Here is a 25,502-nt window from a genome sequence, read left to right as displayed (position 1 = left end):
CTCAGATTTATATGTTTAAAAAAAATTAAAAGTCAAAAAACATGCTAAATCTCAACATTGTTAAAAAACACTATTGGAAACACAACACCAAAATTAAAAAGTGAGAAAATTTATCAAAAAATAAAAGAGAATAAAGAGAATGATTAGCAAATAATAAAGAAAATTTATTGAACATTGAGGACTTGTTCATTACAGCTTCTTCCTTTGTCATCATCATTCTTTTCTTTTCTTTTTATCTCAAAATAAAGTTTAAAAACTTTATTATTTATTTTTTTCTACACAATCCTAGTTCATAGTTTTCCACCTTTTCATGTCACACAAACACATTCTCTATTCATTCATATATATGAGCATGTGACATGCCACCCCATCTAAGTTTTTTCTTTCAATTTGCAACCTTTGATGCTTTTCAAGCACACCCATCTTCTTCTTTTTGAGTTGGTTGATACTTTCTTTTGTTCTCATCATTGGTATGTCAATATAATATATAACATACTCAACTCTTTTAAGTTTTTCACTCTTCTCTAAAATCTTGCATTGAAACATGTATGAACTAGTTTTTAAGCAACACATTTATTTAGATATAAGCTTCAAAAGTTTTCATCATGTTAATATTATTGCATGCTTTCCTTAATCTCACTTCTTTCTTCTTCTTCTTAGTTGCTTCTGATGTAATCTGAATCTTAGTTAATTTTAGCATGTTAATGTTAAATTATTATCTATATGTAAAGGCTTACTCTATGCTTTTTGAATTCAGTATTCAGGGTTGAATAATGGCCAGAAAAGTTCATAACCATAAGAGACATCATGAAGGTAATAGGTGTATTTCAATTTTCCAATAGAGCTAATTCCTTAGGTAGCGTTTGTTTTGAGATACTGACACAGAGACTGGAAGACTGAGACTCGGTATCATATTTGTTAGTTCAGAGACTGGTACTAAAATTTTTGTCTCTATCCCCAAAATTTCAGTATTTCAGTACTTCCAAAAAGTGAGGACACAAGGGACTGAAATTTTTAGAGATGATGACTGAAACTTTAATAACATTTTATTGCTAAAATACCCTCATTTCAATTAATTAATTTCAATTTTACCCTTTGTGCAAATTGAATTAGAGCTTTATTCTTGTTTCAATTTCTGTCTCTCACTTTGCATCAAACATAATACTAAAATTTATTTCAGTCTCTGTCTCTTAGTTTCCGTCTCTCAATCTTAGTCTTTCAGTTTCTGTCTCTGCACCAAACGCTACCTTAGACTCTAGTGCCTATGTGGTTTAGTCAATAGAATATTTATTCAATTTTGTGTACTTTTATGTAAAATTTTTCACTAGTATCTATTTTTGCAGGTATGAATAATTCACAACATAGCATGAAGCTGCAAGAAGAAGCATCAAAGATTATGTACAAACCAGAAGTTAAATTACCTGTAAGTTTTTCTTTAAATAACAATGACCCTTCAAGTTTTTCTTTTAATCATAGTGACTTGTTTGTTTCTCTTTATAATTAATTCCCTTACAATGAAATATACTCAAAATTTGAAATTTCAGCACTCTACTAAAGGATCAAAGAACAATGGTTATTCAAATGTGAACTCAGTGAGAGAATTGATGAATGAGGAGTTATCTACACAATCATGCAACCGAAATAATGTACCAAGCATCGTGGCGAGGTTGATGGGACTAGATATGATGCCATTAGGCTCTAGATCTGTTGTTCTTCTATCAGATCAGTGCATAACTGATCAAAATATGGAGAATAAGATCTTTGATGATGATGGAATGGGAAAAAAGTTCACAAATCCAATGCTGCTGGAAGAAGAACTCAAGAAATTCAAGAGAGAATTTGAAGCATATCAAGCATTAAGGCTTAAGGAGTGTCCAAAAGTTGATGAAAGAATTCGAAGCGTTTCGCAAAGAACCAAGAGTGTTCAAGAATTGGTTCCATGTAATACAAATTCAAAGACAAAGAGAAAGGGAAAGGGAAAGGTAGCAATGAACAAATCTAGAAGAAGATTTGATGATACATCACTTTCACCAACTCAGATAACTATCTTGAAGCCTTGTTGCTACCATGAAGAGAGTTTGATCAATTCATCAGAAACTTCACAAGGGAGAACAAGTACTGGTTTAAAAGATTTTCTTGAGGAAGTTAAGGTGAAGTTGTTAAGTGAAATGCAGGGGAAAAGTACTTTGGAAAAGTGTTCTTCGGTTCGAGGAAGCGAAAATGAGAGACATAACATTAAAAAACAATCCAATTCTAAAGAAGTGGTTTGTCATAGATCAAGTGAGTTCATAGATTTTGTGACTAGGGATGTTGTTGAAGCAAATTTACTCCATTCACAATCAACAAGATCTTATCGAAGTGAAATCGAGTTCAATGGACAGAGTTCCCCTGAATTTATCAGCAGAGGAACAATGAAGTATGCAAATTTGAATGATGATTCATTGCTTCAGAAGGAGTTATCTCCAATGAACCTTGTAAGATCCTTCTCAGCTCCTCTATCAGGAAGATTTAGCCGCTTTTCGACCGGTGATCAAATTCGGAAGAAGCTTGAAGATCTTGAAAGGATGTCTTTTGATGCTAAGAAGAAGAAGAAAAAAGATAGATTTGGAATTAGAGAAAAAGTTTCTTATCTTAAACAAAAGTTTGGTCTAAGAGGCAAGATTTTTTCCAAAAGGATTCATTCAATGGTTGAAACTCCAAATAGCATTGAAGATGGTTTCATGATGAGAGACCTCAGAAGTGGACCAACTGTTCTCATGAAACATGGGAGAAACCATGTAAGTTTGATCTTCACTCAATTTACAATTAGACCCCTTAAGCTCCAAAATTTTGCGATCAAGCCCCTATAATCAATGATAACTGTATAAGGACTTGATCGCAATATTTTTAAATTAGAGGGACTAGTCGAGAAAATATTCGAACAATTTTCGCACAATATAAGAACTTAATTGCAAAGTTTTATAAGTATCGGGATCAACTCTAGATTGTTATATACATTTTTTAGCACTATCTATTATGAAATTTGATTTTGCATAAGGTTTTTTTTTTTTTTTTCATGATGTTATCTAATCAATCATCATATTTTCTGTTATATATATATGATATTTAGGATAATTTCACTGAGGTTCCTCCTAGTCCTGCATCTATGTGTAGCAGTGTTCATGAAGAACTTTGGAGGCAGAGTGCAATTTTAAGTCCAATTTCAACTCCAAGTGTATCTTCAGTAGATGATAGCATTATGCCACAGGTTTATGGAGATATCAACTCTGATTTAAATGGTGGGGGACAATGATTATTATTAGGTTAAATTACACGGTTAGTCCCTATACTTTCAGTGAAATTGCAAATTGGTCCCTACACTTTAAAAGTTTGTAATTGGGTCCCTAAAGAGAATTAAAATTTGTAATTTAGTCCCGGCCGGTCAAAAAGTGTTGATTTAACAGAATATTCTTAGAATATACTGAGAATATTCTGTTAAATCAAATACTTTTTGAACGACGGGGACTAAATTACTAAATTGCAAATTTTAATTCTCTTTAGGGACCCAATTATAAACTTTTAAAGTGTAGAGACCAATTTGCAATTTTACTGAAAATGTAGGGACCAACTGTGTAATTTAATCTTATTATTATTATTATAAACAGTTCAGTAATTGAGATAAATGAAATCCATGTTTTCTTATCATAGATTTCTTATTCTATCAACATATATTTTATGCTTTAGATTCCATATTTCCTTCAAATGGATGATTATAACCTTGCTTGTAAGACCTTAGGCTTAAATTTTCATGTCAAATTCACTTTAGTAATTCTAATTTTGGTTCCTTAGGTCACAAGAAATTCTAATTTTCATCAATGGTTTTCTTCTCTTGTTGAATTGGCAGAACTAAGTAAGCAACTAAGCCAACTTGAGTTTGACAGCTCAGAAGAATTCGCAACAAAGCGAAAATCTGCCGAGTACGAAATAGAACGGCTACTCGATCCGGCGGAGTCTTATATAAGAGATCTTCTTGTTGCTTCTGGACTTTACTTTGGATCATGGGACAAATACCTACAAAAAGAGGACACATTTACAAATCCTATAGCCAACTCAATTTTTGAAGAAGTGGAAGAATCTCACAAGAAATGTTTGGTGAAAGAGAATATTATTGATAACAAGTTAGATCACAAAATGTTACTTGATTTGTTAAATGAGGCACTTTCCATTGTTCTTGGACAACCTTTGACAATGTCTAGATTCAGAAGGAAACTCAATAATTCATGCATAATACAAACTCCACCATGTGGGAAGGAACTATTGAAGCTAGTATGGGACATTATCCATGTTTCATTGTATCCTCCAATGTCTAACACATGTTCTTATTCATTTGATAGTTTGAAGGCACAAGATTTTGGATCCATATCATTGTATGGACTAATGAATGATGAGATCAATAATGTCTTAGAAATGGAGATGGCATGTTCAATTAGTGATGATTTGGTTGAAGAACTCATAAAGGATATGATGGGATTTTAAATATGAGGGGTAAAATTGTACATTTGTTAAGAATGATTTATTGTACATTTGCAATTTTAAGATTTTTTATTGAAATGTTGTGTCTATCATATTATTGAGTTTTTTTTTTTCATTTAATTCATTGATTGATCCATTGATGTCTCTTATGAATTTGATTTCAAGATTTAATTACTCTGTTAATTCTTATGGTTTTATCAAATGTTTATTTAAGTTTTTAGCTCTTTATAGTTTAAAAATTTGTAATTAAATTCTATATTAAAATGAAACTTTAATTTCAATTAAGTTATTTCTAACTTTTTTTTAATACAAACTTTTTTTAAAATATTTAGGGTAAAATATATTTTGTCTCCGAAATTTGGTAAAAGTTTTAAAAATACCCCTAAGTTTTATTTTGTTTCAATTTTGTCCCAAAAGTTTTTGATTTGCATCAAATATACCCTCTGAGGCTAAATTTTCAAAAAATTTAAGACCAATATAACAATAATGCATGAAAATTATGCTTAATTTGCTTGTGTTGAGGGGTTGTTCTTATGAAATTGTTGTTGAATCGATCTTAAATTTTTTGAAAAATTAGCCGTCAGGGGCATATTTGATGCAAATTGAAAACTTTTGGGACAAAATTGAAACAAAATAAAACTTAGGGATATTTTTAAAATTTTTGTCAAACTTTAAGGATAAAAAATATACTTTACCCAAATATTTATTTTAGTATTTGACGTGTGATGAATTATAGGACATTTTAGAAATATGCATTTTAGAATTATTGTGTTTTTTTTAATAAGTAAAAAAATCTAATTACAAATTTCTATATCTAACATAAAAATTCAAGTACAAATTTTTAAACTATAAAAATCTAATTAAAAATTTAATAAAACTATAAACACTAATAACATATTAAACCATATTATAAAATATAACATATCTTCTTAAAGTTTCATATCAAAATGTAGCGTTCAACTTCTTATCATTGTATTATCAATACATTTCTCAACTTTGAAAAAGGAACAAAAACAAAATAACTTGTTTTGAATGAATACATGAATTTTTCATACTTAAAAAATAATAAGAACAATATAGAAACAAATTGCCATTTACTTTTGTCAAAAAGATCTCCGGGGTGAAAACAAAACTCTTCACCAAATTTTTGCATTTTTGCAAGTGAGTAAATAAATAAAGGTTTAATTACTCTGTTGGCCCTTATAGTTTCGTGAAATTTTTAATTAGGTCTCTATACTTTTTTTTCTTTTTAATTGGGTCCCTACACTAATTTTTTTTTCAATTAAATCCCTTTTAGTAGTAATTGGCTTAATTTTATAGGGACCCAACTAAAAAAAATTGGTATAGGGATCTAAATAAAAGGAAAAAAAGTGTAGGGACCTAATTAAAAAAAAATTTGGTGCAGGGACTCAATTAAAAGGAAAAAAAATATAGGGACCTAATTGAAAATTTTGCGAAACTATAGGGACCAACAGAGTAATTAAACCATAAATAAATAAATAAATAAAAGAATCTTATGAAATTTTCTCCAATTGATTCACTTTCCTACAGCAATTTGAAGGTTTCTCATGCCAACATTGAGATTTTCAAGACTATTTCCATTATTGATGATGTCAAATGGAGCATAGTCTATGTCCTTGATCCAAGGGTGTTGCAAGCATTGTTGTGCACTTGGCCTTTTCTCTGGTGAAAGATCAAGAAGTGGCAAAAGAAATTCTGAAAATTCATTGGCATCTTTCTCTGAAAATTTGTACCTTTCAACCAACAATTTCTTCAGTGGACACATTTTTAGTCTTCTAATTCTTTTCAAATCTCCAAATCTGTCAAAGAAATCCTTACATTTCGCCCCAGAAGTAGCAATCTATTTGAAAAAAATATATATATTAATAGAATTACAAATTAAAACTTTTACAATACTTTTATTTCATTTGACCATTGTTATGATTCAGGTAAAAAATTACATATTATCTCAATTTATTGTCAATAATAATTAATTATTATATTTTAAACATATATATATAAAGAGACTCATTTAGAAAATATATTTATAAAGACACTTCTATTAAACACAGTCATAAAAAAGACATTTTTATTAGACACATCCACAAAGACACTTTCATTAAACACAATTATAAATAAAAGTTGACAGAAATGCTATTGGTAACGTAGCGGGATTGATAATTTTATTATATATACCTTCTTAGGGAACTTTCCTAGGAGTTCCATCATCAAAGCAAGGTGATCCTGCAAACAACATAATGCATAAGATTAATATTATCCCATATGCTTTGTCACCTTAAAGACTTTATTTGGTAGTTCATCATCAAGTTTTGAAGCAATAATAATTATATGGAAAAACAAATAACCATGGAATATACAACATTTGTGTTGTGTAATGACATACACCCACCTCCTTTGTGGGTTAACTGATGGTATATACAACAGTTTTCTGTTTATAAATATTACTAGAATTTTTTGCATTAGCGATAGATTTTTTTGATGATTTTTTTTAATTAATAATTAGTGACAGACATAGCTGTATTAGCGACAGAAAAATTAATAAGAGTTTTTTTTTAAATTTTATTAACAGAATAATAGTGTTTATTCACATGAATATATCTTTACGTGAAGATGATAATTAAGAATAGTCAAATAATTTGACATATTTTATTAAGTTATTTAAAATAATATATTTCTATATCTCAGCTATCATTTTTATCTAAAGACATATTTATATAAGTAACCACTTTTATTTATGTATCTTCTAAAGATGTCAATTAATAATATAGACATGACAAATAAAAAAATGTCGAATGTAATATCAGTTAACCTCTACAAATATTAATATAATACCATTCAAGTTGGATTAGCACTATAACAAAAATAACTTTTGGTGACAATAACATAATAATCACTATGTGTCTTATTTAACTTATATTTTTACAATAATTATATATTTGTCGTTATTATTATATCTTATAATGACCATTATATACTTTTTATGATTATTAAAAAAAATTCATTGACAATTGTATAATAATTGCCACTAAAAATTTTTAACGACAAAACATAAGACGATTAATATCTAATTATTTATAAACATATTAGTAGCTATTCTTACTGTCGCTAAAAGTAGGGGTGAGCACGGGTCGGTTTGGTTCGGGTTTAAGGTAAAATTATAACCGAACCAATTAAAATGTAATTGGTTTGGTTTGGTTCGGATTTGTATTTTTTTGTGTATGTACCCGAACCAAACCAAACCGATTAAGAATGGATTGGTTCGGTTCGAAGTTCGGGTAATTAGGTACCCGATGACTTTGAAATTCATAAAAAAATCCAAATTTTTATCTTAAAAATTCAGCAAGTACAATAAACATGTAACATCAATAGAAATAATCCAAACATTTTAAAAACCAAATACATTAAAAACTAAACACATTAAAATCCAAGCATATTAAATACCAAACATATTAGAAGCTAAATGCAAAAGTGTAATAGAAATATATTTTTTTTATTTAATTAATATATCATCGGGTTCACGGGTTGATTCGGGTTCTGCACCCTCAGAACCGATATCCAAACCAATCACTAGAAATAGCCATCGGTTTGGTTCGAGTTGGACCCGATTACCCGTTAGTTCCAGAACCAATTTAATTGGTTTGATTCGGGTTCGGACGGGTAATCGGATACCCCTACCCGTGCTCACCCCTAGCTAAAAGTAATTTTTCTAGCAGTGCAATCATCATAAAAAAATATGATACATACCTCATCTTCACTAAAACCCTGTCCAGCCCTAGGGTTGAACAACATGTCACCAGTGGCAAGCTCAAAAGCAATACAAGCAAAAGACCACATATCAATAGAGTAGGAATAGCCAGCTTGCAATATAACCTCAGGAGCCCTATACTGCCTTGTCTGAACCAAATCTGTAAATTGATTATCAGCCCAACAAGCATTCCCAAAATCAACTATCTTGCACCTAACATCAATTTCTTCTATGTTCCTTTTCGGATATTCGTCTATCGAATCGCCTCGGCCGATCGATAAACTCATACTCATCCTCCTCGCCCTCCTCTTGAGCCTCTTCTCCATGTGACTAGGAGATGGAGAGATGCTTCCTTCAGGTCTTTCTAGAATGGGAGATGCTCCTGAGCTTAAAGGGTCTCTAGATGGATTAATGGGAGAAATAAGAAGAATATTTTCAGGTTTTAGGTCAGTGTGGATGATGCCATGTTCTCTATGCAAGTAATCCAAACCAATCAATATGCAAGTGCAAATCTCCCTAACTTTTTTCAATGGAATTCCTTTGTAACGTGTGTATTTGATTAGACGAAGCAAACTGTCACCAAGAAACTCAAGAACCATGCAAAGGTGATTTCCATTTGGACCTGTGTGCTTGAAGTGATCAATTAGTTGAGCAACAAATTTTGTGTGTGAAGGAGTGCCATCTCCAATGGCTGAAAGGATATCAATCTCATGAAGTGCAGCTTGAACAAATTGTGCTGCACTTTTCTGGATCTTTAGAGCAACATATTTCTGAAAAGGAAAAGTACGGGTAGACAATGAAATTACTAAACAATGTGAACATGATTATTCTAATATTAAGATTTGGAGGTATAGTATATTTTAATTTGATTGGTGGTTGTTCATGTTGTTCAAAAAAATTATTGGTTACCTAGCATTACCCTTCTGAAAAATCATAAGAAAACAAACTTGTTCATTCATCGATCATAATAATTATGTTTGTACAAATATAGTTTTTTTTTCCACAAAATTTAAAAAATAAAAAATATTAAAAATAAAAATACAAATTAAATATATGATTTTAGTTTTTTAAAAATATTGTTAAATTTATACTATATTTTTTTTTTGAAAATATTTGATAACAAAAAAAATTAGTCAAAAATAATGAGAGTTTATTTTATTTAGCATTCATTAATTCTAATAATAATTAATAAATATCAAATAAGATAAATTTTGATTTTTTTTTTGTCTTTTTAATATTATCATTTTTGGTTTTTTATCTAAGAGCTAGTTAAATACTTCTTAATTATATTTAAAAAATAAAGTGGCTTACAAATATTAACATAAGTTAAAAAAAAAACTCAAGAGATCATCTTAATTTGATAAATAAAAATATGATAAAAAAAATTTTTCCACTGTCAGCCAAATAGAGAAAATTGACAAATCATGATAGATAATTTTTTTTATCCTTAAAAAAATAATTACAAAACCGTAGGTAATAAAAATCTAACAGTCAAAATATATAGTTCATAGAACAATCAAGATAAAAGGAATGAACAGAAACAACAACAGACTCTGTTCAAAATCTAAAAGAAAAGGATGTTAACTCATGATGGATAATTAACTGGATTTTTTATTTTAATATGGAAGAATGAAGAGAGTTTTACGTTAATGTTATAAAAAATAGAATTTTACAGTGTTATGGGGGCGTTGTTCTGTACAAGCACAATACGCAGAACACGTATTATACTGACAATACGCAAACTGTGTATTTACAATAGACAGACTGTGTATTGTAATTTAATATTAAAATAATACAATACGCAGTCTGCGTATTGTAATTTAACATTAAAATAATACAATACGCAGTCTGTGTATTGTCTTTATAAATTAAAAAAAATTGATTTGACAATTCGCACTCTGCGAATTCTATAGCCCCAGAATTTTGTAAAACACTATAACTTCCAATGTTAAAGGATTACACCCATTTTTATCCCATATCCAAAAAAATTAACCTAATTAACTAGCACACAAAAATTATGTATACCTATAATTTCAAAGTTAGTTGCCACAATGACATGAAAAAAAGTTTAATAATACTAAGAACATAACATAACAAATAACCTCATAACATAACAAATAATCATAACATGAATTTGAAGGAACCTATTCAATACACGATTAATTAAAATTAAATTTATAATTATATATTTATATATACCTCATCTTTAGTATCATAAGCAAGCCAAACGGTGGAAAATTGACCCCAACCAAGCTTCTTTTGTGCTATGTACCTACCACCTGCAAATTGATCACCAATTTTAACAGCATGATACCCTCCTCTTCGATAAGATTCAAAGCTCTCATCTTCTTCTTCAGATGATGATGATGATGGAGAACACGACATCATCAATCACCACCTTCTTCCTATATATGATCACAATTAATTCACCACAAAAGAAAAAGGATAATGTTTCACCCTTTTGCTTCAAATTTTGGAAAGTGATCTTATTTTTATTTTTATTTTTTTAATGTTTTTCTCTTTGTTTTTGTTTGCCACCCAAAAAGGTTGTTTTTTTTTTTAGTGTTTATTTTTTAGCCGTCCTTTTTTTTTTCTTTTGCAATTAATTATTAGATGTTGGGATAATTTGTATGATTGTGAACGAAGGTGACTAGAATTTGAAGCTTTTGTTTCGGAAATTTCGGGGGAGAGTGTGCATGCATGGCTGAAATTTTTTTCTATATATATTTTCTTTTTTTTTTTTCCTTATAATTGTTTAGAGAGCTAGGAAGAATTTATTTCACAATATTTCTTTTGGTTTCAAGAAATATCCAATATTTTATTTAGACTTTTCTTATAAATATTCTTCCAAAATTAATAAAAGTTAAATAAAATTACTCTATGAGATTATACTATTGTTATTTCTGACGATGAAAATGATAATAGTGCTTCTTTTCACAAAATTTATTATTTTTATTTTCACAATTTTTAAAAGACAAATAAATTTAGTTTCAATCAAGGTTTTAAAAACTGAATTAACTGGAACTAATAAAATTACTATAAAATTATTGTTGTTTAATTTATTGGCTTGTATTTATTAAAATTATTGTTGTTTAATTTATTACTATAATATCATTAGAATATAGTGGATATTTTTAAAGTGTATATATGCATCAAGTGTATCACTATAAAATTACTATAAAATTATTACTATAAAATTACTATAATATTGTTGTTTAATTTATTGTTGTCTATATGCATCAAGTGTATCACTAATAAGTATATATGTCATTTTGTCAAAAATTACATCTACACAAATCAACCTTTTATTATATTTGTTGGAGACCTAATTTTCACTAAATGCATCGTTTTGAGAAATTATGAAACGATGTCATTATCTTCTGTGTTTTAATGTGGATGTATTTATCTTGATACGTGACATAATCATGGATACGTCATTTAATGACCATATAGAATCTCTTCGTTAATAGCTAACGACTCTAACCAATTTGGGTTAGTCGAGTGGTTAGCTCACTCGTCCGCTTAAGCAAGTGTCGGGGGTTCGAATCCCGCCTTATGCATGCAGTAATCCATTGGCCAGCGGCAGACCCTTAAATGGAGTTCCGATCCGCGACGGATTAGTCTTTGACCTGTTGGGATGAGAGATAAAAAGGCTAACGACTCTGATGACTAATAGAGAAATCTATTTATTTTACAAAAATAAAATTCAAAAACCTCACTCAAACATAATAAAATTTAATTAGAATAAAATATTCGATACAAAATTTATGGAGATCTATTCAAATATTTATTTATAGCTTTTTTAACAATCTAACCTAAATATATCTTAATTTATAACTATATAAGTTGAACCCTCCGAAAAAATTACAGATCCACTTTCTTTATTTAATTTTTTTCTCACATCTTTGTGTGAGTGTTTTTTTTTTTTTTTTCTCCCTTTTTTAGCATTATTACATCAACTTGGTTTCTTTGTTTTTTCCTTTGATAGGGCAAAATCTAAAAACCTATAAATAGCGGCTATAGATGAAAGGAAAATGTTCGAAAACAAAAATATTCAGTCAAAGTTGCCAAAACCTATTTTTCATTTCATTTATATGATTCTAGTATATTAATATTATAATTTCTCATACATATTCTTTATTAAATGAAAACAATATCATATCATTATCATTTATATTAGTTTATTCTTTTTTTAATGTGTACACATTGATTTCTTTTGAATACTCATTTATGTTCATAAAATAGAAACAATAACTAACTGAAATATAACACTAATTAAAATGTGAGACTCACTTTATATATATACAAATAATAATATATACAACAACCTTTTTTTAAATCAAACATCATTCTCAAAAATCTCTAATAGAGAATACCATGTTCCTGAAACAGCAATAACAAATCCAAAAAACATAATTAACCCATCTCTTACCACACACTTCAAACCTAATTCCTCTTTAAACACAACTAAGTGAAACAAAGCAGGCATCACAAAACTAAGAATAACACAAACACTACTCCCAACAAGAGATAGAAAATCTGTAAAATTAGGTACAAAAATTGCTACCAAACTTACCCCTAACACCATCAACCACCTCATCCACAAACAATACCTAGAATCACAAAACCTACCCTCAATAACCTCATAAACAGGATTCATCATCAATGGAAAAGTGAAGAACAAATTTATGCAAAGACAAAATTGCACCAAATCACTAATTAGCCCTTGCCCAAAATTTGTAGTTATAATCTCTTGTGTCTCATCACCAAAAGCAAAGTAACCTAATGCACCAAATGAACCATATAATATGGAAATTAACATCATTGCCAAACCCAAAACATCACCAAACTTTTCCTTATCTTTGGCCTCAGATTCCAATGGTAAAACCATCCCTATTCCTTCAAAAGCATAAACCGCGACACCAATACCGTAGAAGAACATAGGGAATCCACCAAAGGCCTTCAAATTAGGCCTATTCTCAAAGCATATGAAGACATCCTCAATCATTACAACACTTTTCGCCGCGAAATCAACAATATCTGCGAAAATGCTCAAAGGAGCCAAATGGGTTAGGGTTGGAATCGCATTTAGGGCAAGCTGAAATGGGAAACAAGCCCAATGGATCAACACCTTGGGCGTCAAACCAAGAATTGAATCATATTTTGAGAGGTAGGCGAGAGTGGTCGATACGAAAATAAGATAACCAACACAGAAACTGAATTGCGAAAGCACAATCATCAAATCCACAAACGATTTGCCAGAGGGTCCCCATATAGCATAACCTAAGTCACCAAATGAATTGATTTTCGAAGATCCTCTGGAGATAGTGTGGGAAAAAGATGATTCGAGCTTGCGTCGCGTTTGGACGAGGAGTATCATGCAATAATGTGTGAAAAAGCCCACGGTAAAAAGCATAATTAGCCCTAATATCCAACCGGTTTTTTTGAAACAATAAGGAAGGCCAAGAACACCTGCACCAACAATGGCTATGAAAATATTTGCAAAGGTTTTGGTTTTGGAGGAAAGTGGTTGATAATGGCCACCCAATAGAGGAGTATCTTCATTTGGTGCTGATGATGATGAAGACTTTGTACGATTCTTCTTTTGAAGCCCCATTGCTTTGAATAATGATGGGATCAAATTCAATGATATGATGTTGTATCTTATTATGAGGTATAATTATGTAGTTAAAACATGCATGCATTCTTCATAAGAGAAAGAGATTATGTGAAATGTGAATCAAATTTTGGCACATGCTAATTTAGTAGCTTATTTTCTTAAACAATAGACAAATGCTATTATTGTAGTAAAGCATTATTGAGGTTGAAGAAAGGAGAATATTGGATTTGGATTTGATGGTATATATGTTAATTATTGTCTAATTTTGTTATTTAATATAAAATAAACTAAAACCTTTTTTTATTTTCTTTTGGTACAAAAATTTGAAGAAAAAAAAAGTTTAGTTGAATTACTTACTAAAATGATATGGTATGCATATTATTTTTTGGATAAACAAATGACGATGAGTTACATTGCTTTGTTTGATTCAACAATTATTTATATTTTTTGTATCTAAAAATTTGGTCTCCTAAGTAGTGTGATATGTCTATCTAGATTTATTTGTTTTTTAAACTGCGTGTATCACAATTTTTTCAATTAAAATAATAATATAAAGTCAAATTAAATAATAGGTGTTTATATTGCTAATTGACATTCATATAAATCCTTGTCACAAATGAATTATATTGAATTCTTAAACTTATATATTTATTTTGATGTTAACTTTTCTAAATATAATGAATGAAAAAAATTTATATTTTAAACTATATTAACATTCACATGCATTTCATTCTCTAAGTGTAAAATGAAATTTCTTAGAAATAATATTTTAACATTTACTATAAATATTGTTCAAATTAACATAAAACAAACAGAAGTAACACTTGTTGGTTTTTTAATATAAAAATAATTTTTTTCTACTTGATGCTTCAATAAGTTACAAGCGATATCAAATTCTGTTAGTATTTTTTTTTCTATGGTATCTCTTAATAATCTAACAAGCTAAATATTAATTTATTGATTAATAAGTTGTTGTATATGTATAAGATGAAATTTAAAATATTTTATAATACTTACTTAAATAAACTAATAAATTAACTATTAAACTAACTCAATTTAATTGATTAACATTTAAATAAGCAACAACCATTTTACTACTGATGGTACTAACAGAAAATGACATGGCACGTTAAAGTATATTTTAATACATAAAACGATGTCATTTTTTTTGTAAGCTAGCCCAACAAATAAAGGCTTAAACCCGACCCACCAGCCCAAAAAATCCCACCCATTAGCCATCTTTTTCTTTATTGATTTTCTTTCTTTTTGATTCTCTTCCTGAACACTGAAACTCCATAGCAACTAGCTCTTACCTGAATAGCCATGGATGTCATTCTTCCCTGAAACTCCATAACCACCACAGCACTGTTTCCCTGGTCTTCATCACTGCATCGCTCAATATTCCATTCTGCCTTTCCGGATATGTACCGTGCCGCGCCACATTCTATGCTATTTATTCTTATGCTTGCTCTTCTAATAGCCAGTGGCTAGGCGGTTTCTTTGGTTCTTCTAGAGATCTGCAACTCTCTCACCGAGCTCCGCCAATTCCTTCCCCTTATCCTCAAGAATGACTTCTACCACTAGCACTTGTTTTGCAAGCTCGACAGCATCTCTGAAGCCTCACATGCCTTTGACATTGTCAACGACCACGACAAGCTCGATATACTTTACCACACCATGCTCAAAGAATATGCAAAAAATTATTTTCTGCTTGAAGTCTTGAGATTTTACCGTAGGATAAAGTCTGATAGGTTAATTAAGTATGATGTATATAAGATGTTTGATAGAATGCCTCATAGAAGATTTTATCATAGAAGGAGATGACAGAAGGACTAATAGAAGAGATGACGGAAGGACTAACGCGATCAGGTCTGTTATCTTTGGGAGACGAATTTGATTAATTTATTTTTTCGAGAAAGAAAATAGAGATCAAGGTATCTTTTAGGGATGATTTTAACTATTAATTCTATATTATAAACAAGATTGTGAGATAGAGTTGGTATATAATTTTTTAAATATTATTTATATATTATAAAAAATATTATTGTTATTCTCAAAATTTGAACTTAAAAATCTTAGTATAAGAGTAAAATAATACTTACTCTCTTAGATACATAAATTATGAATTTGATGAACAATAAATAAAATCTTTAATATATATTATAATTTTTTCATGTAAAAAGTTTTATTGATAAATGCGAATATTTAATTTGAAATTGAAAATTTTAATAATATAATAGAGATCAATATTAACTACCATTTAAAACTTTTAAAATTATACCTTCTAAAATTTTGGTGGTTTAAAACTGTCGTTAAATATTAAAATAATAAAACTATAATAAAAACTATTCATTTAGCGATTGTTTTCAACCGACACTAAATATAACACAAAAAGCCACTCGAATAAGTGTTGCAGATTAGCAAATGTTTCATTAGTTTAAAATCATTACAAATTATTTAGGAACATTTTTTATCTACAGTTGTCCAAAACCGTCGCTATATGTAATGATGATGATGCACAAATAAACAATAATTTTATAGTTGTTGTTGTGAACAAAAATTAACGACAATTAAAACCATTACTAATAAATAGCAGAAAAACTGTCAAAAAATGTTTTATTGAAATGGTTCAACATTGTCAAATCTCTTAATTTAAAACTAATTGATAACTAATTATGCTTTTTGTTTTTTTTTTTTTATAGTTATAATTAAGCTAAAGAAGTACAAAGACTAAAGGACAATACAACAAGAACTAAATCAATTATAGTGTTATATAAAAAGGTTTACTACCAAATCAATTATTTATTCTGTATGTAACCATTAAATTATAACTATAGACAGCTAGATAACGACTCAGATAAAAATGTTTAAAATAATTTTTATACAAAGATAATAGTTAAAATATATGGTTAAATTATTTATTATATTTAACTAAACTGTTAAATTGACATAATATATGTACATATCTTAAGTATATATTATCTTTCCATAAAGATTATTTTGATCATCTTCATATAAATATAATAATCCCTTTATATATACAAACAACATTCTCTTGCAAAATTGAATGAAGCACTAACTAGTTAATTAATTAATATATATTTGTGAGAAAAGGACAAATAAGTCCCTGACCTTTTGTTCTGTGAACATTTTCGTCCTTAACCATTGAAAAATACATTTAAGTCCCTGACCTTCACAAAATTTGGACAGATCAGTCCCTAACGAAGACATTTGGACGGATCAATCCCTGACGGAGGTATTTGGACGGAGGGACTGATCCGTCCAAATTTTGTGAAGGTCAGGGACTTAAAAGTATTTTTCAATGGTTAGGGACAAAAATGTCCGCGGAACAAAAGGTCATGGATCTATTTGTCCTTCTCTCTATATATTTAACTTGTGGCATTGATCAAACCCTTGAGAACGTCAATGGCTTCAGCTGAAATACTCCTCCTCTTATGTAACCTGGAGATGATTTCAATCTTAGGAGGTGGATCCATGGAGAAACAAATGACCAAAACAGTGAGATTGTCACATGCATTGCGTTGAAGTGCTTCAGAAACAAGAGCTCTTGCACATTCCATTGGATCATTGTGTTTCATCAGCTCTTTTCTCACCATTGTCACAGCATATTGGCTACTCATCACATCCCATAATCCATCACACCCCATTATTAAGAACTCATCTTCTTCTGTTAATACAACCTCTTCTAATTCTGGCTCTGAGCTTAATGGGCACATTGAATTACCTGTAATAATATATATATGTAAGAAATTTTGGAATATAATGAAAATTAATTATAATTAGATATAATATATAGAATAAAACCCAAAACAGCCTATAATTATCTCGAAAGACAACGAAATCCTTAACAAAAAAAAAAAAATCCAACCCGACCCTGATAATTACTTTGAAAAGACAACGAGATCCCTGTGCCAAAAAAAGTTAATGTTGTTTTTTTTTTTTGCACAGGGACTAATCAGTCCTAAAAAAGAAATATCAGGGATCGGATTGGGTGTTTTTTTTTTTGGAGCCTCGTTGTCCTTTCGAGGTAATTATCAGGGGTTGGGTGGGATATTCACTCAATGTATAATAGAGCCTCTCTTTATATGTATAATTGTAAATGGTAACGCATGTTATGGAGACAAAAACAACAGGCAGAACTTGTTCTAAATAAAATAAATTTTGATTTTTTTTTTTACTAATTTTTTTTGTTATCAAATATTTTCGATTGTAAATGTATGTATACAATACAAATGAAAATGATGATATGGAATAACGAACGCTTTCTTAATAATATTTTTATGAGTAATTAGGGTAATAAGGATTTTAGGGTTTTACATTACGATCACAATTACACTTGCTATCACAATATTGTGGTTGTAATATCTATACTGAATTAAATTTTTGGGGGGAAAAATAAATTTATGGCATATATAATATTGGAGTTTTTATGAACAAAAATAAAATAAAATTCAATTCTTCCTATTCTTAATTTTCTAAACAAAAAATAAAATAAAATAAACACAATTCTAACTTTTCTAAAAAATATTGAGCTCCTCTAACTATTTGTGACTAAGCTTGTTGTAACTACACAAAAAAAAATTCTTAGAATTAATAAATCATAGAGAAGATATAAAGAAAATAAAGTTCAAAGAGAAAATTTCAACTTCCTTTAATATAATTCATTGCAATTTTTTCAGTTGTATTAACTACTATACATTATTTCACTCTAAGTAATTCTATTAATTGAATTAAGCATGTTATATACATATTACTACTTTATATTAAGGTTTAATTATTCTCTCCATTCCTATAGTTTATCAAATTTTTAATTAGATTTTTATACTTTTTTTTTTTCAATTGAATCACTATATAATATCAAATTTTATAATTAAATTTCTGTCGTGACAAAAATGTTAGAATTAACGGAATATTTTATTAAACAAAACGAATATACCTAACACTTAGTTACTCTATTAATTCTAATATTTTTATCATAGTATGAACTTAATTACAAAATTTGATATGATATAGGGACCTAATTAAAAAAAATATATAGAAACCTAATTAAAAATTCGATAAAACTATAAGAACCGACAAAATAATTAAACCTTATATTAATTACCTTTGTAACCTTTGATGTGCCAATCCCCAAGAGCACGTGCCACTGATAGTTGTCCATTGAGGTATCCATCATAGATCACACCACCTAGTTTCTCAATTCTTAATCTTTCAGAAGTGCTGTTTGGCTTATGATCTTTGGAAAGTTCTATGGCTTTACCTCTTTTTCCCATTACGGCACGAGAATCCCCCACATTGGCAACTATCAAGTCCCTAGAATATGGAATATTCTAGATAGTAGTTAGATGATACATTTTATTAGAAGTAGCAATAAGTGAGTGCAACATAACATGATTGATTAATAGACGGTAAAAACTCAAGTGAAGTCGACTTTACGTAAAATTGATACTGAAAGTCGTTAGATAATTTAACTGTTTTGACTGAAATTTTATCTAATGACTCTCAGGTGTCAACTTCACGTGAAGCCGACTGCACCTGAGTTTTCACCTTAATAGATATATAATTGTTAATGCATTTTTTTATCGGCTTTAATTTTTGGTATGACAGCTTCTATAATCTAAGAATTTAAAGGTCAATATCTTTATTGATTTTTTAAAAAAAAAATTAACATAAAATAAATAAAAAATATATAGATTCACATAAAAAAAACTCTTGACTAAAGAAACATTATAGGTATATAATTATTTATCTACTTTTTTTATCAATTAAAATTTTTTTATTGATTTAAATTTTTGAAATTATGATTGTATGACATGATATCAAAGTTTATATAACTTCAAAATTTATAATTCGATTCTTGTTATAAAAAAAATTAATTTTATGCAAAGCTCACCCAAATTTTCAAAAAAGATATTTTCGTATGAAGTTGCATGATAAATATATAATAATTTATGTACCTCTTTTTATCGGTTTAAATTTTTAAAATAAGTGATTTCATCGCAACAAAAAATTAATCACATTATATATATATGGTACTAACCTTTCCAAAATAAGGGCAACAATTGCTGTGGTGCCTGAAGAACTATCAAGTGAAGTAGTATCTGCAAATGCATGATCCACTTTCACAAATGCACTCTTAATAGCTTTCTTAATGTTGGATGGAAAATGTGAATCTTCAACTATTAGCTTAAGAATGTTTATTTTGGTAAATGATGCCGCATCAATTCCTCCATGCCCATCAAATACCTATAATTATTAATAATAATGCAATAACTCACTAAGTATCTAGGAATCAAGGTAGCGTTTGTTTTGAGGTATTGGGACCGAAACTAGGAGACTGAGACTCAATATCATGTTTGTTGGTCTAGAAATTGGTATTAAAATTTCGGATTTAGATCCTCTAAAGTTTGAATTTTACTTTAGAGAGTAGAGTGTGATCTTCTACCCTTGAATAGTTTCTCTTTCATATTTATTCTTGGTCCCACCTATGAAATAAATGGTGAGAGATCACACTTTACTATCTAAAGTGAAATTCAAATTTTAGAGAATTCAAATCCTAAAATTTCAGTCACTATCCCTAGAATTTTAGTATTTCGATACCTTTAAAAAATGGGAACACATGGGATTGAAATTTTTAAAAATGGAGACTGAAACTTTAATAACATTTTATATTTAAAATACTCCAATTTTAATTAATTAATTCCAACTTCATCATTTGTGCAAATTAAATTAGAGCTTCATTTTTATTTCAGTCTCTATCTTCTATTTTATACCAAACACAATATTAAAACTTATTTTAATCTCTGTTTCTCAATCTCAGTCTCTCAGTTTCTGTCTCTTTTCCAAACGCTACCTAAGACTTACAAATATATCGCTAGAGAACCCATGCCACACCATTAGAAAAAAGTAAAAAACAAAAAAAAATGAAAAATAAAAAACTTATGCGGAAAAAATACTTATATATATATGTTGCTAGCTAAAAGTTCTATTTGAAATCATTTTCTTGTGAATAGTACTAAAATTGTCAATCGGGCAGCTTATTATATGGCTAGAAAAGAGTTTGTAAATTGAAAAAGAAAATTCACATATTTAATTTAGATCATTTTTTAAAATATCTAGATTTTTTAATAAAAAAACTTTGAGTTCCAAATTTGTATGATAAAATTTAGAGATATTCATTCATAAGTATGGGTGATTAAAGCCAATTTGACCCAATTTAATTAGTTTTGGCACTCGTTGAATAATCGGATCTAATAATTGGGTAAGACCCAATAAAACTAATTTTTAATTAGTTTAGGTATTAAATTTATGGTTGTGGAACTCGATGACCCGATTAGTTTTATATTTATATTAAAAAAAATAAAATATATACTATTTTTATCAACGAACCTTAATACTAATTTGTTCATCAATTTTTTTTATGATATTTATTTAAGTATGAATTTAATGATATATTGTATATATTTTGTCATTCACATATTTCTCTTTTTATTTATCTTTTTACAATCACATATTTATAGAATTTTTTTTCAATTTTTTCATTTAAATTTAATTTTTAATTGGATACGTCGATTATCCGAATCGACACAACCCGACTTAATTTAATTTTTAATTGAATCCCTTTACAATATAAAAATATTATTCGATTCAAATCGAACCGAATAAATTTTTATCGATTTGGTTTTCATTTTTTTTTATACCCGAAAATCTGTAAACATCTCTAGTAAATTCTATAAAAAAAATATTTAATTAATTTTTTAACTTTTATAATTATATAAAAAATTTTAGTTGTATTGTTACCTTTTTGAAAATTTGAAAAAACACGCCCTTAATTTAAAGCCAAGAAGGTTTTTTGTACCCCATAAAATCCTGCTGGAGAAGGCATGGCAGCACTGGAATATTCGTGAATGATATCAACACAAATAAACTCATCTTCCATGAACTGCTTTGGTCCTTTCTCAGAACAACTTCCAAATCGCAATGTTGGTGAAAACTTTGATTTCTCTTCTGGATTTGCTTTCAAGTCTTCAATCCCAATGTCTAATTCCTAATAAAGTATGATATAATAATTATATATATATGTAAGTGAGAAAATAAAATATATAAATATTTGTATTAATAAGTAAACATTATCACAAGTACACAACTTATTACTTGAACAATAATTAACATCCAATTTCTAATTTAATTTCTATTTCACCAGAATGAATGCACGAATATCTCTGTTAGAGTAGTATTTAATATTAGTTAGAATGATCTACTTAAAAACTTAGATTCATATTTGAATTTAAATTAAATAATTTTTATATTTCTTTTTTATTTATTTTACACCTATAATATTTTGTATCCTATAGAGTTTTAAAATATTATTTATACATATCAAAATCAGTTATTAGTATAAAATATATATTAGAATATAAAATACACATTAAAAATGAATTAAATAATATATGTATTTATACACAAGCCAATGAGTTATAGTTTATAAATAATATATGTATTTATAAAGTATGATATAATAATTATATATATGTGAGAAAATAAAATATATAAATATTTGTATTAATAAGTAAACATTATCACAAGTACAATTTCTATAATTTCTAATTTAATTTCTAATTTAATTTCTATTTCACCAGAATGAATGCACGAATATCTCTGTTAGAGTAGTATTTAAATATTAGCTAGTTAGAATGATATACTTAAAAACTTATTCATATTTGAATTTAAATTAAATAATTATTTTTATATTTTTTTATTTATTTAACACCTATAATATTTTGTATCCTCTAAAGTTTTAAAATATTATTTATATACTAAAATTAGTCATTAGTATAAAATACATATTGAAATATAAAATACACATTAAAAATAAGTTAAATAATATATGTATTGCCAATGAGTTATAACGCATAGTCTCTCCATACTCAATTAAGAGGTTTTAGGTTCGAGTCTTCTATCTTTTATAAAAAAAAAATAATATATGTATTTATACACCAATACATTATAACTGATTTTAGTAGCTAATTTTAGTGTACACTTGACGTGTTTAATTTGTTTTGAGTTATTGACACATAATAAACATATATATATCTTTTTTCTAAACTCTTTTTTGGTTTCTAACAATCTCTATTCATGCTTTTACAAATTTTATCATAAGAAATTAATGGATTGAAACAAAGATATACACGAAAAATAGCATGCACAAAAAGTCATAAACTTGTTAAAATTATAATATTGAATTTGGCATTATTATAGAAAACTCCAAGGGATGAAGAAAGAGAATTTGATTGTACTAACCGATTTAGCCAACCATACGTTACTGCTGCAATGGCGAATAATTGAATGATCTTTTGGAGGTTTTCTAATATTGTGATTTAAATCCCCAATAATTCTTTCACCATTTTGATCCAATAATGTAGCTATTTGAGGCTTGAAATTAGTTCCTAGAGCCATTATCTTTTAATTTCCTATAACACAAATCATCCAATATAATCACCTTGAATTAAGAAAAAGAGATCAAATTTTTATACCTATTCAAGAAAAAAAAAATTAATATATATTATTTTTAACAACAACCTTGTCCATGGGAGATAGGAAAATCACATGTCTCATAAAACAACTATCTTAAAATATTGTGATGATTTTGCACTTGATATTCAAGAACATGGGAGATAGGAAAAATCACAAAACAAAAGGGTTAGTTCTTTTTTGAATTCAAAAAGAGAATTAAAAACAAAAAGAGACTTTGTTTTGCTAATTAAGAAGTAATTATAGAATTATAGATGGGTGATTTTTTATCCATATGTCAAATTTAAAACCATGAAGCATTAAAGGGAAGATCTTAATAGTATATATATTAGGTTTTGTGGTTATTGTTGTTTGTGGTTAATAAGAGAGATTAGGGAACTAAAATGTTTAATTTATGTTCTTTTTGTATATATATCACAGGTTTTATTAGGTTTACTAGCTAGTTGACCGGATAGCCTTGTGTTGTGGTGGTGATGAAAATGCTTTGAATTATGTGATGATTTCCCTTTATGTTAAAGCTATATCACAAAAATTTAATTTAATCTTAAATAAATAAATTATCGATTTTGCTAAGTAGACAATGATTTTTATAAATAATATGAACAATGGGCTCTATAATTGATCTGATAAGGTAAAAATGACACTCCATCCTAAAATTAGGATAATCATTCGCACACTTAGTGAATTGAACATCCAGTTATTATTAACTGTGCATGAGTAAATCGAATAAAAAAAAAATAACCATCCAATTAAGAATAATCAACATAATCGTCTGCATACCTATTAAATTGAACATCCAACCGACATATCTATTGTTCACATTGTTTAATATTCTCATTGTCTCTCTATATTTTTTCATAAATTATAGAATATTACCAAATATCTCGCTTAACTCTCTTATGTAGTTATCACTTTATATATTTATTTATTTATTTAACCATACTACGTGTATATTAAAATTAATCAATAGTATAAAATATATGTTATAATATAAATAAATATTAAAAATAAATTAAACCACATATATAATTATACACAAATATATTGACGACTGATTTTAGTGACTGAATTTAGTGTGCAAATAGTATTTTTGTTATTTATTTATTTTGCTTTATTATGTATTGCTTTTTATGTGCAAAGGTACCATAAGCACTGAAGTTTCTAATCTTTTATTTAAATAAATTATATTGCACTTTAATTTCTTATTAATTTAAATTAAATAAAATCATGTATGGAAATTATATTAAATTTGAACAATAGTGTGGCACTACCAATTGCGAATTCAAATAATGACCTACTGAATGTATTTGTGAAAACACGAGGGCTCTCAAGTTTATGCCTCGTTTACTTTTTCAATTAAATTTTCATATATATATATATATATATATATATATATATATATATATTCACACGTTTAGAGATATAATCATTAATATTATCTTTTTTTATCAGTTTAAATTTTTTAGACGAGTAATTTCATGACATAATATCATAATTTTATATCTAAAAAATTTAAAATTTAATTTTTAGTAAATCCAAAAAATAAAAAGTAGTATAAGACAAATAAAAAAAAACACCTATACAAATAATTAAAACACACTTTCTAAAACATAAATCACAATAGCACTGAGTTTCCTCTTCTTTGCTTAGGAATATAATAATCCTAGTTTCAAGGCAACTACACAAAAAGTGTAGTGTGTGTGGTGTAGATTAGGGTTAAAACGTGTAACACTAACTTGACTTCTATCTTTCTTCTCATTTGAACCAATTGTGAATCACTTCATTGACTTGTTGACCAGAAGTCAACTTCAAGGTGCCAAGATAAAGAAGTAGTAAACTACTAAATGAAAATATAATAATCAATCATTTTGATTAGTTTAGGTTATCTATTGCAAGTGACAATAATAAAGACTATATTAAGTGTATATTAAATTCAGCTATTAAAATCAACTATCAGTATAAAATATATATTAAAATATAAATATATTTTAAAAATTAATTAAATTAAATTACATATATATTTAATTATAAATATATTGATGGCTGATTTTA

At 27.9% G+C, this 25,502-nt stretch overlaps 4 protein-coding genes across 4 annotated transcripts; 1 reads left to right on the top strand and 3 right to left on the bottom strand.

The window, feature by feature from the left end:
- The first annotated feature begins 302 nt into the window (after window positions 1-302).
- On the top strand, window positions 303-4,554 carry LOC112782332 (uncharacterized). The gene is made up of 6 exons (XM_025824688.3): window positions 303-470; window positions 758-813; window positions 1,344-1,423; window positions 1,545-2,777; window positions 3,110-3,278; window positions 3,884-4,554. The coding sequence occupies exons 2-6, from the start codon at window positions 774-776 to the stop codon at window positions 4,513-4,515; spliced, it is 2,154 nt and encodes a 717-aa protein (XP_025680473.1). The 5' UTR covers window positions 303-470; window positions 758-773; the 3' UTR covers window positions 4,516-4,554.
- An 865-nt stretch (window positions 4,555-5,419) lies between these two features.
- LOC112782263 (uncharacterized) lies at window positions 5,420-10,791 on the bottom strand. The gene is made up of 4 exons (XM_025824608.3): window positions 10,478-10,791; window positions 8,278-9,048; window positions 6,709-6,756; window positions 5,420-6,373 (listed from the first exon to the last, which is right to left on the bottom strand). Exons 1-4 carry the CDS (start codon window positions 10,664-10,666, stop codon window positions 6,050-6,052), a joined length of 1,332 nt encoding a protein of 443 aa, XP_025680393.1. The 5' UTR covers window positions 10,667-10,791; the 3' UTR covers window positions 5,420-6,049.
- Window positions 10,792-12,617: 1,826 nt separating this feature from the next.
- Window positions 12,618-13,930, bottom strand: LOC112784509 (amino acid transporter AVT3B-like). Its single transcript, XM_025827746.3, has one exon. It carries the CDS (start codon window positions 13,893-13,895, stop codon window positions 12,618-12,620), a length of 1,278 nt encoding a protein of 425 aa, XP_025683531.3. The 5' UTR covers window positions 13,896-13,930.
- A 2,874-nt stretch (window positions 13,931-16,804) lies between these two features.
- Window positions 16,805-23,375, bottom strand: LOC112783415 (probable protein phosphatase 2C 47). Its single transcript, XM_025826356.2, has 5 exons — window positions 23,220-23,375; window positions 21,778-21,966; window positions 19,960-20,165; window positions 19,024-19,232; window positions 16,805-17,643 (listed from the first exon to the last, which is right to left on the bottom strand). Exons 1-5 carry the CDS (start codon window positions 23,373-23,375, stop codon window positions 17,288-17,290), a joined length of 1,116 nt encoding a protein of 371 aa, XP_025682141.1. The 3' UTR covers window positions 16,805-17,287.
- Window positions 23,376-25,502: the final 2,127 nt, after the last annotated feature.

The sequence above is a fragment of the Arachis hypogaea genome, chromosome 20 (genome assembly GCF_003086295.3).
Source record: "Arachis hypogaea cultivar Tifrunner chromosome 20, arahy.Tifrunner.gnm2.J5K5, whole genome shotgun sequence".
Lineage (NCBI taxonomy): Eukaryota > Viridiplantae > Streptophyta > Magnoliopsida > Fabales > Fabaceae > Arachis > Arachis hypogaea.
The sequence above is the reverse complement of the archived record's forward strand: the minus strand, read 5'-3'. Positions and strand labels throughout refer to the sequence as shown.

What these genes read in the sequence shown, in the direction of transcription:
- LOC112782332 (XM_025824688.3), top strand. Translation starts at nt 774, where the DNA reads ATGGCCAGAAAAGTTCATAACCATAAGAGACATCATGAAG. An exon ending in TGAAACATGGGAGAAACCAT is followed by an intron (nt 2,778 to 3,109) that starts GTAAGTTTGATC and finishes TATGATATTTAG; the next exon opens with GATAATTTCACTGAGGTTCC. An exon ending in TATCAACTCTGATTTAAATG is followed by an intron (nt 3,279 to 3,883) that starts GTGGGGGACAAT and finishes TTGAATTGGCAG; the next exon opens with AACTAAGTAAGCAACTAAGC.
- LOC112782263 (XM_025824608.3), bottom strand. Translation starts at nt 10,666, where the DNA reads ATGATGTCGTGTTCTCCATCATCATCATCATCTGAAGAAGAAGATGAG. An exon ending in AGGGTTTTAGTGAAGATGAG is followed by an intron (nt 6,757 to 8,277) that starts GTATGTATCATA and finishes TGTTGTTTGCAG; the next exon opens with GATCACCTTGCTTTGATGAT. An exon ending in TAGGAAAGTTCCCTAAGAAG is followed by an intron (nt 6,374 to 6,708) that starts GTATATATAATA and finishes TTTTTCAAATAG; the next exon opens with ATTGCTACTTCTGGGGCGAA.
- LOC112784509 (XM_025827746.3), bottom strand. Translation starts at nt 13,895, where the DNA reads ATGGGGCTTCAAAAGAAGAATCGTACAAAGTCTTCATCATCATCAGCA.
- LOC112783415 (XM_025826356.2), bottom strand. Translation starts at nt 23,375, where the DNA reads ATGGCTCTAGGAACTAATTTCAAGCCTCAAATAGCTACATTATTGGAT. An exon ending in GTTGCCCTTATTTTGGAAAG is followed by an intron (nt 19,233 to 19,959) that starts GTTAGTACCATA and finishes TCCATATTCTAG; the next exon opens with GGACTTGATAGTTGCCAATG. An exon ending in GCACATCAAAGGTTACAAAG is followed by an intron (nt 17,644 to 19,023) that starts GTAATTAATATA and finishes ATATTATTACAG; the next exon opens with GTAATTCAATGTGCCCATTA.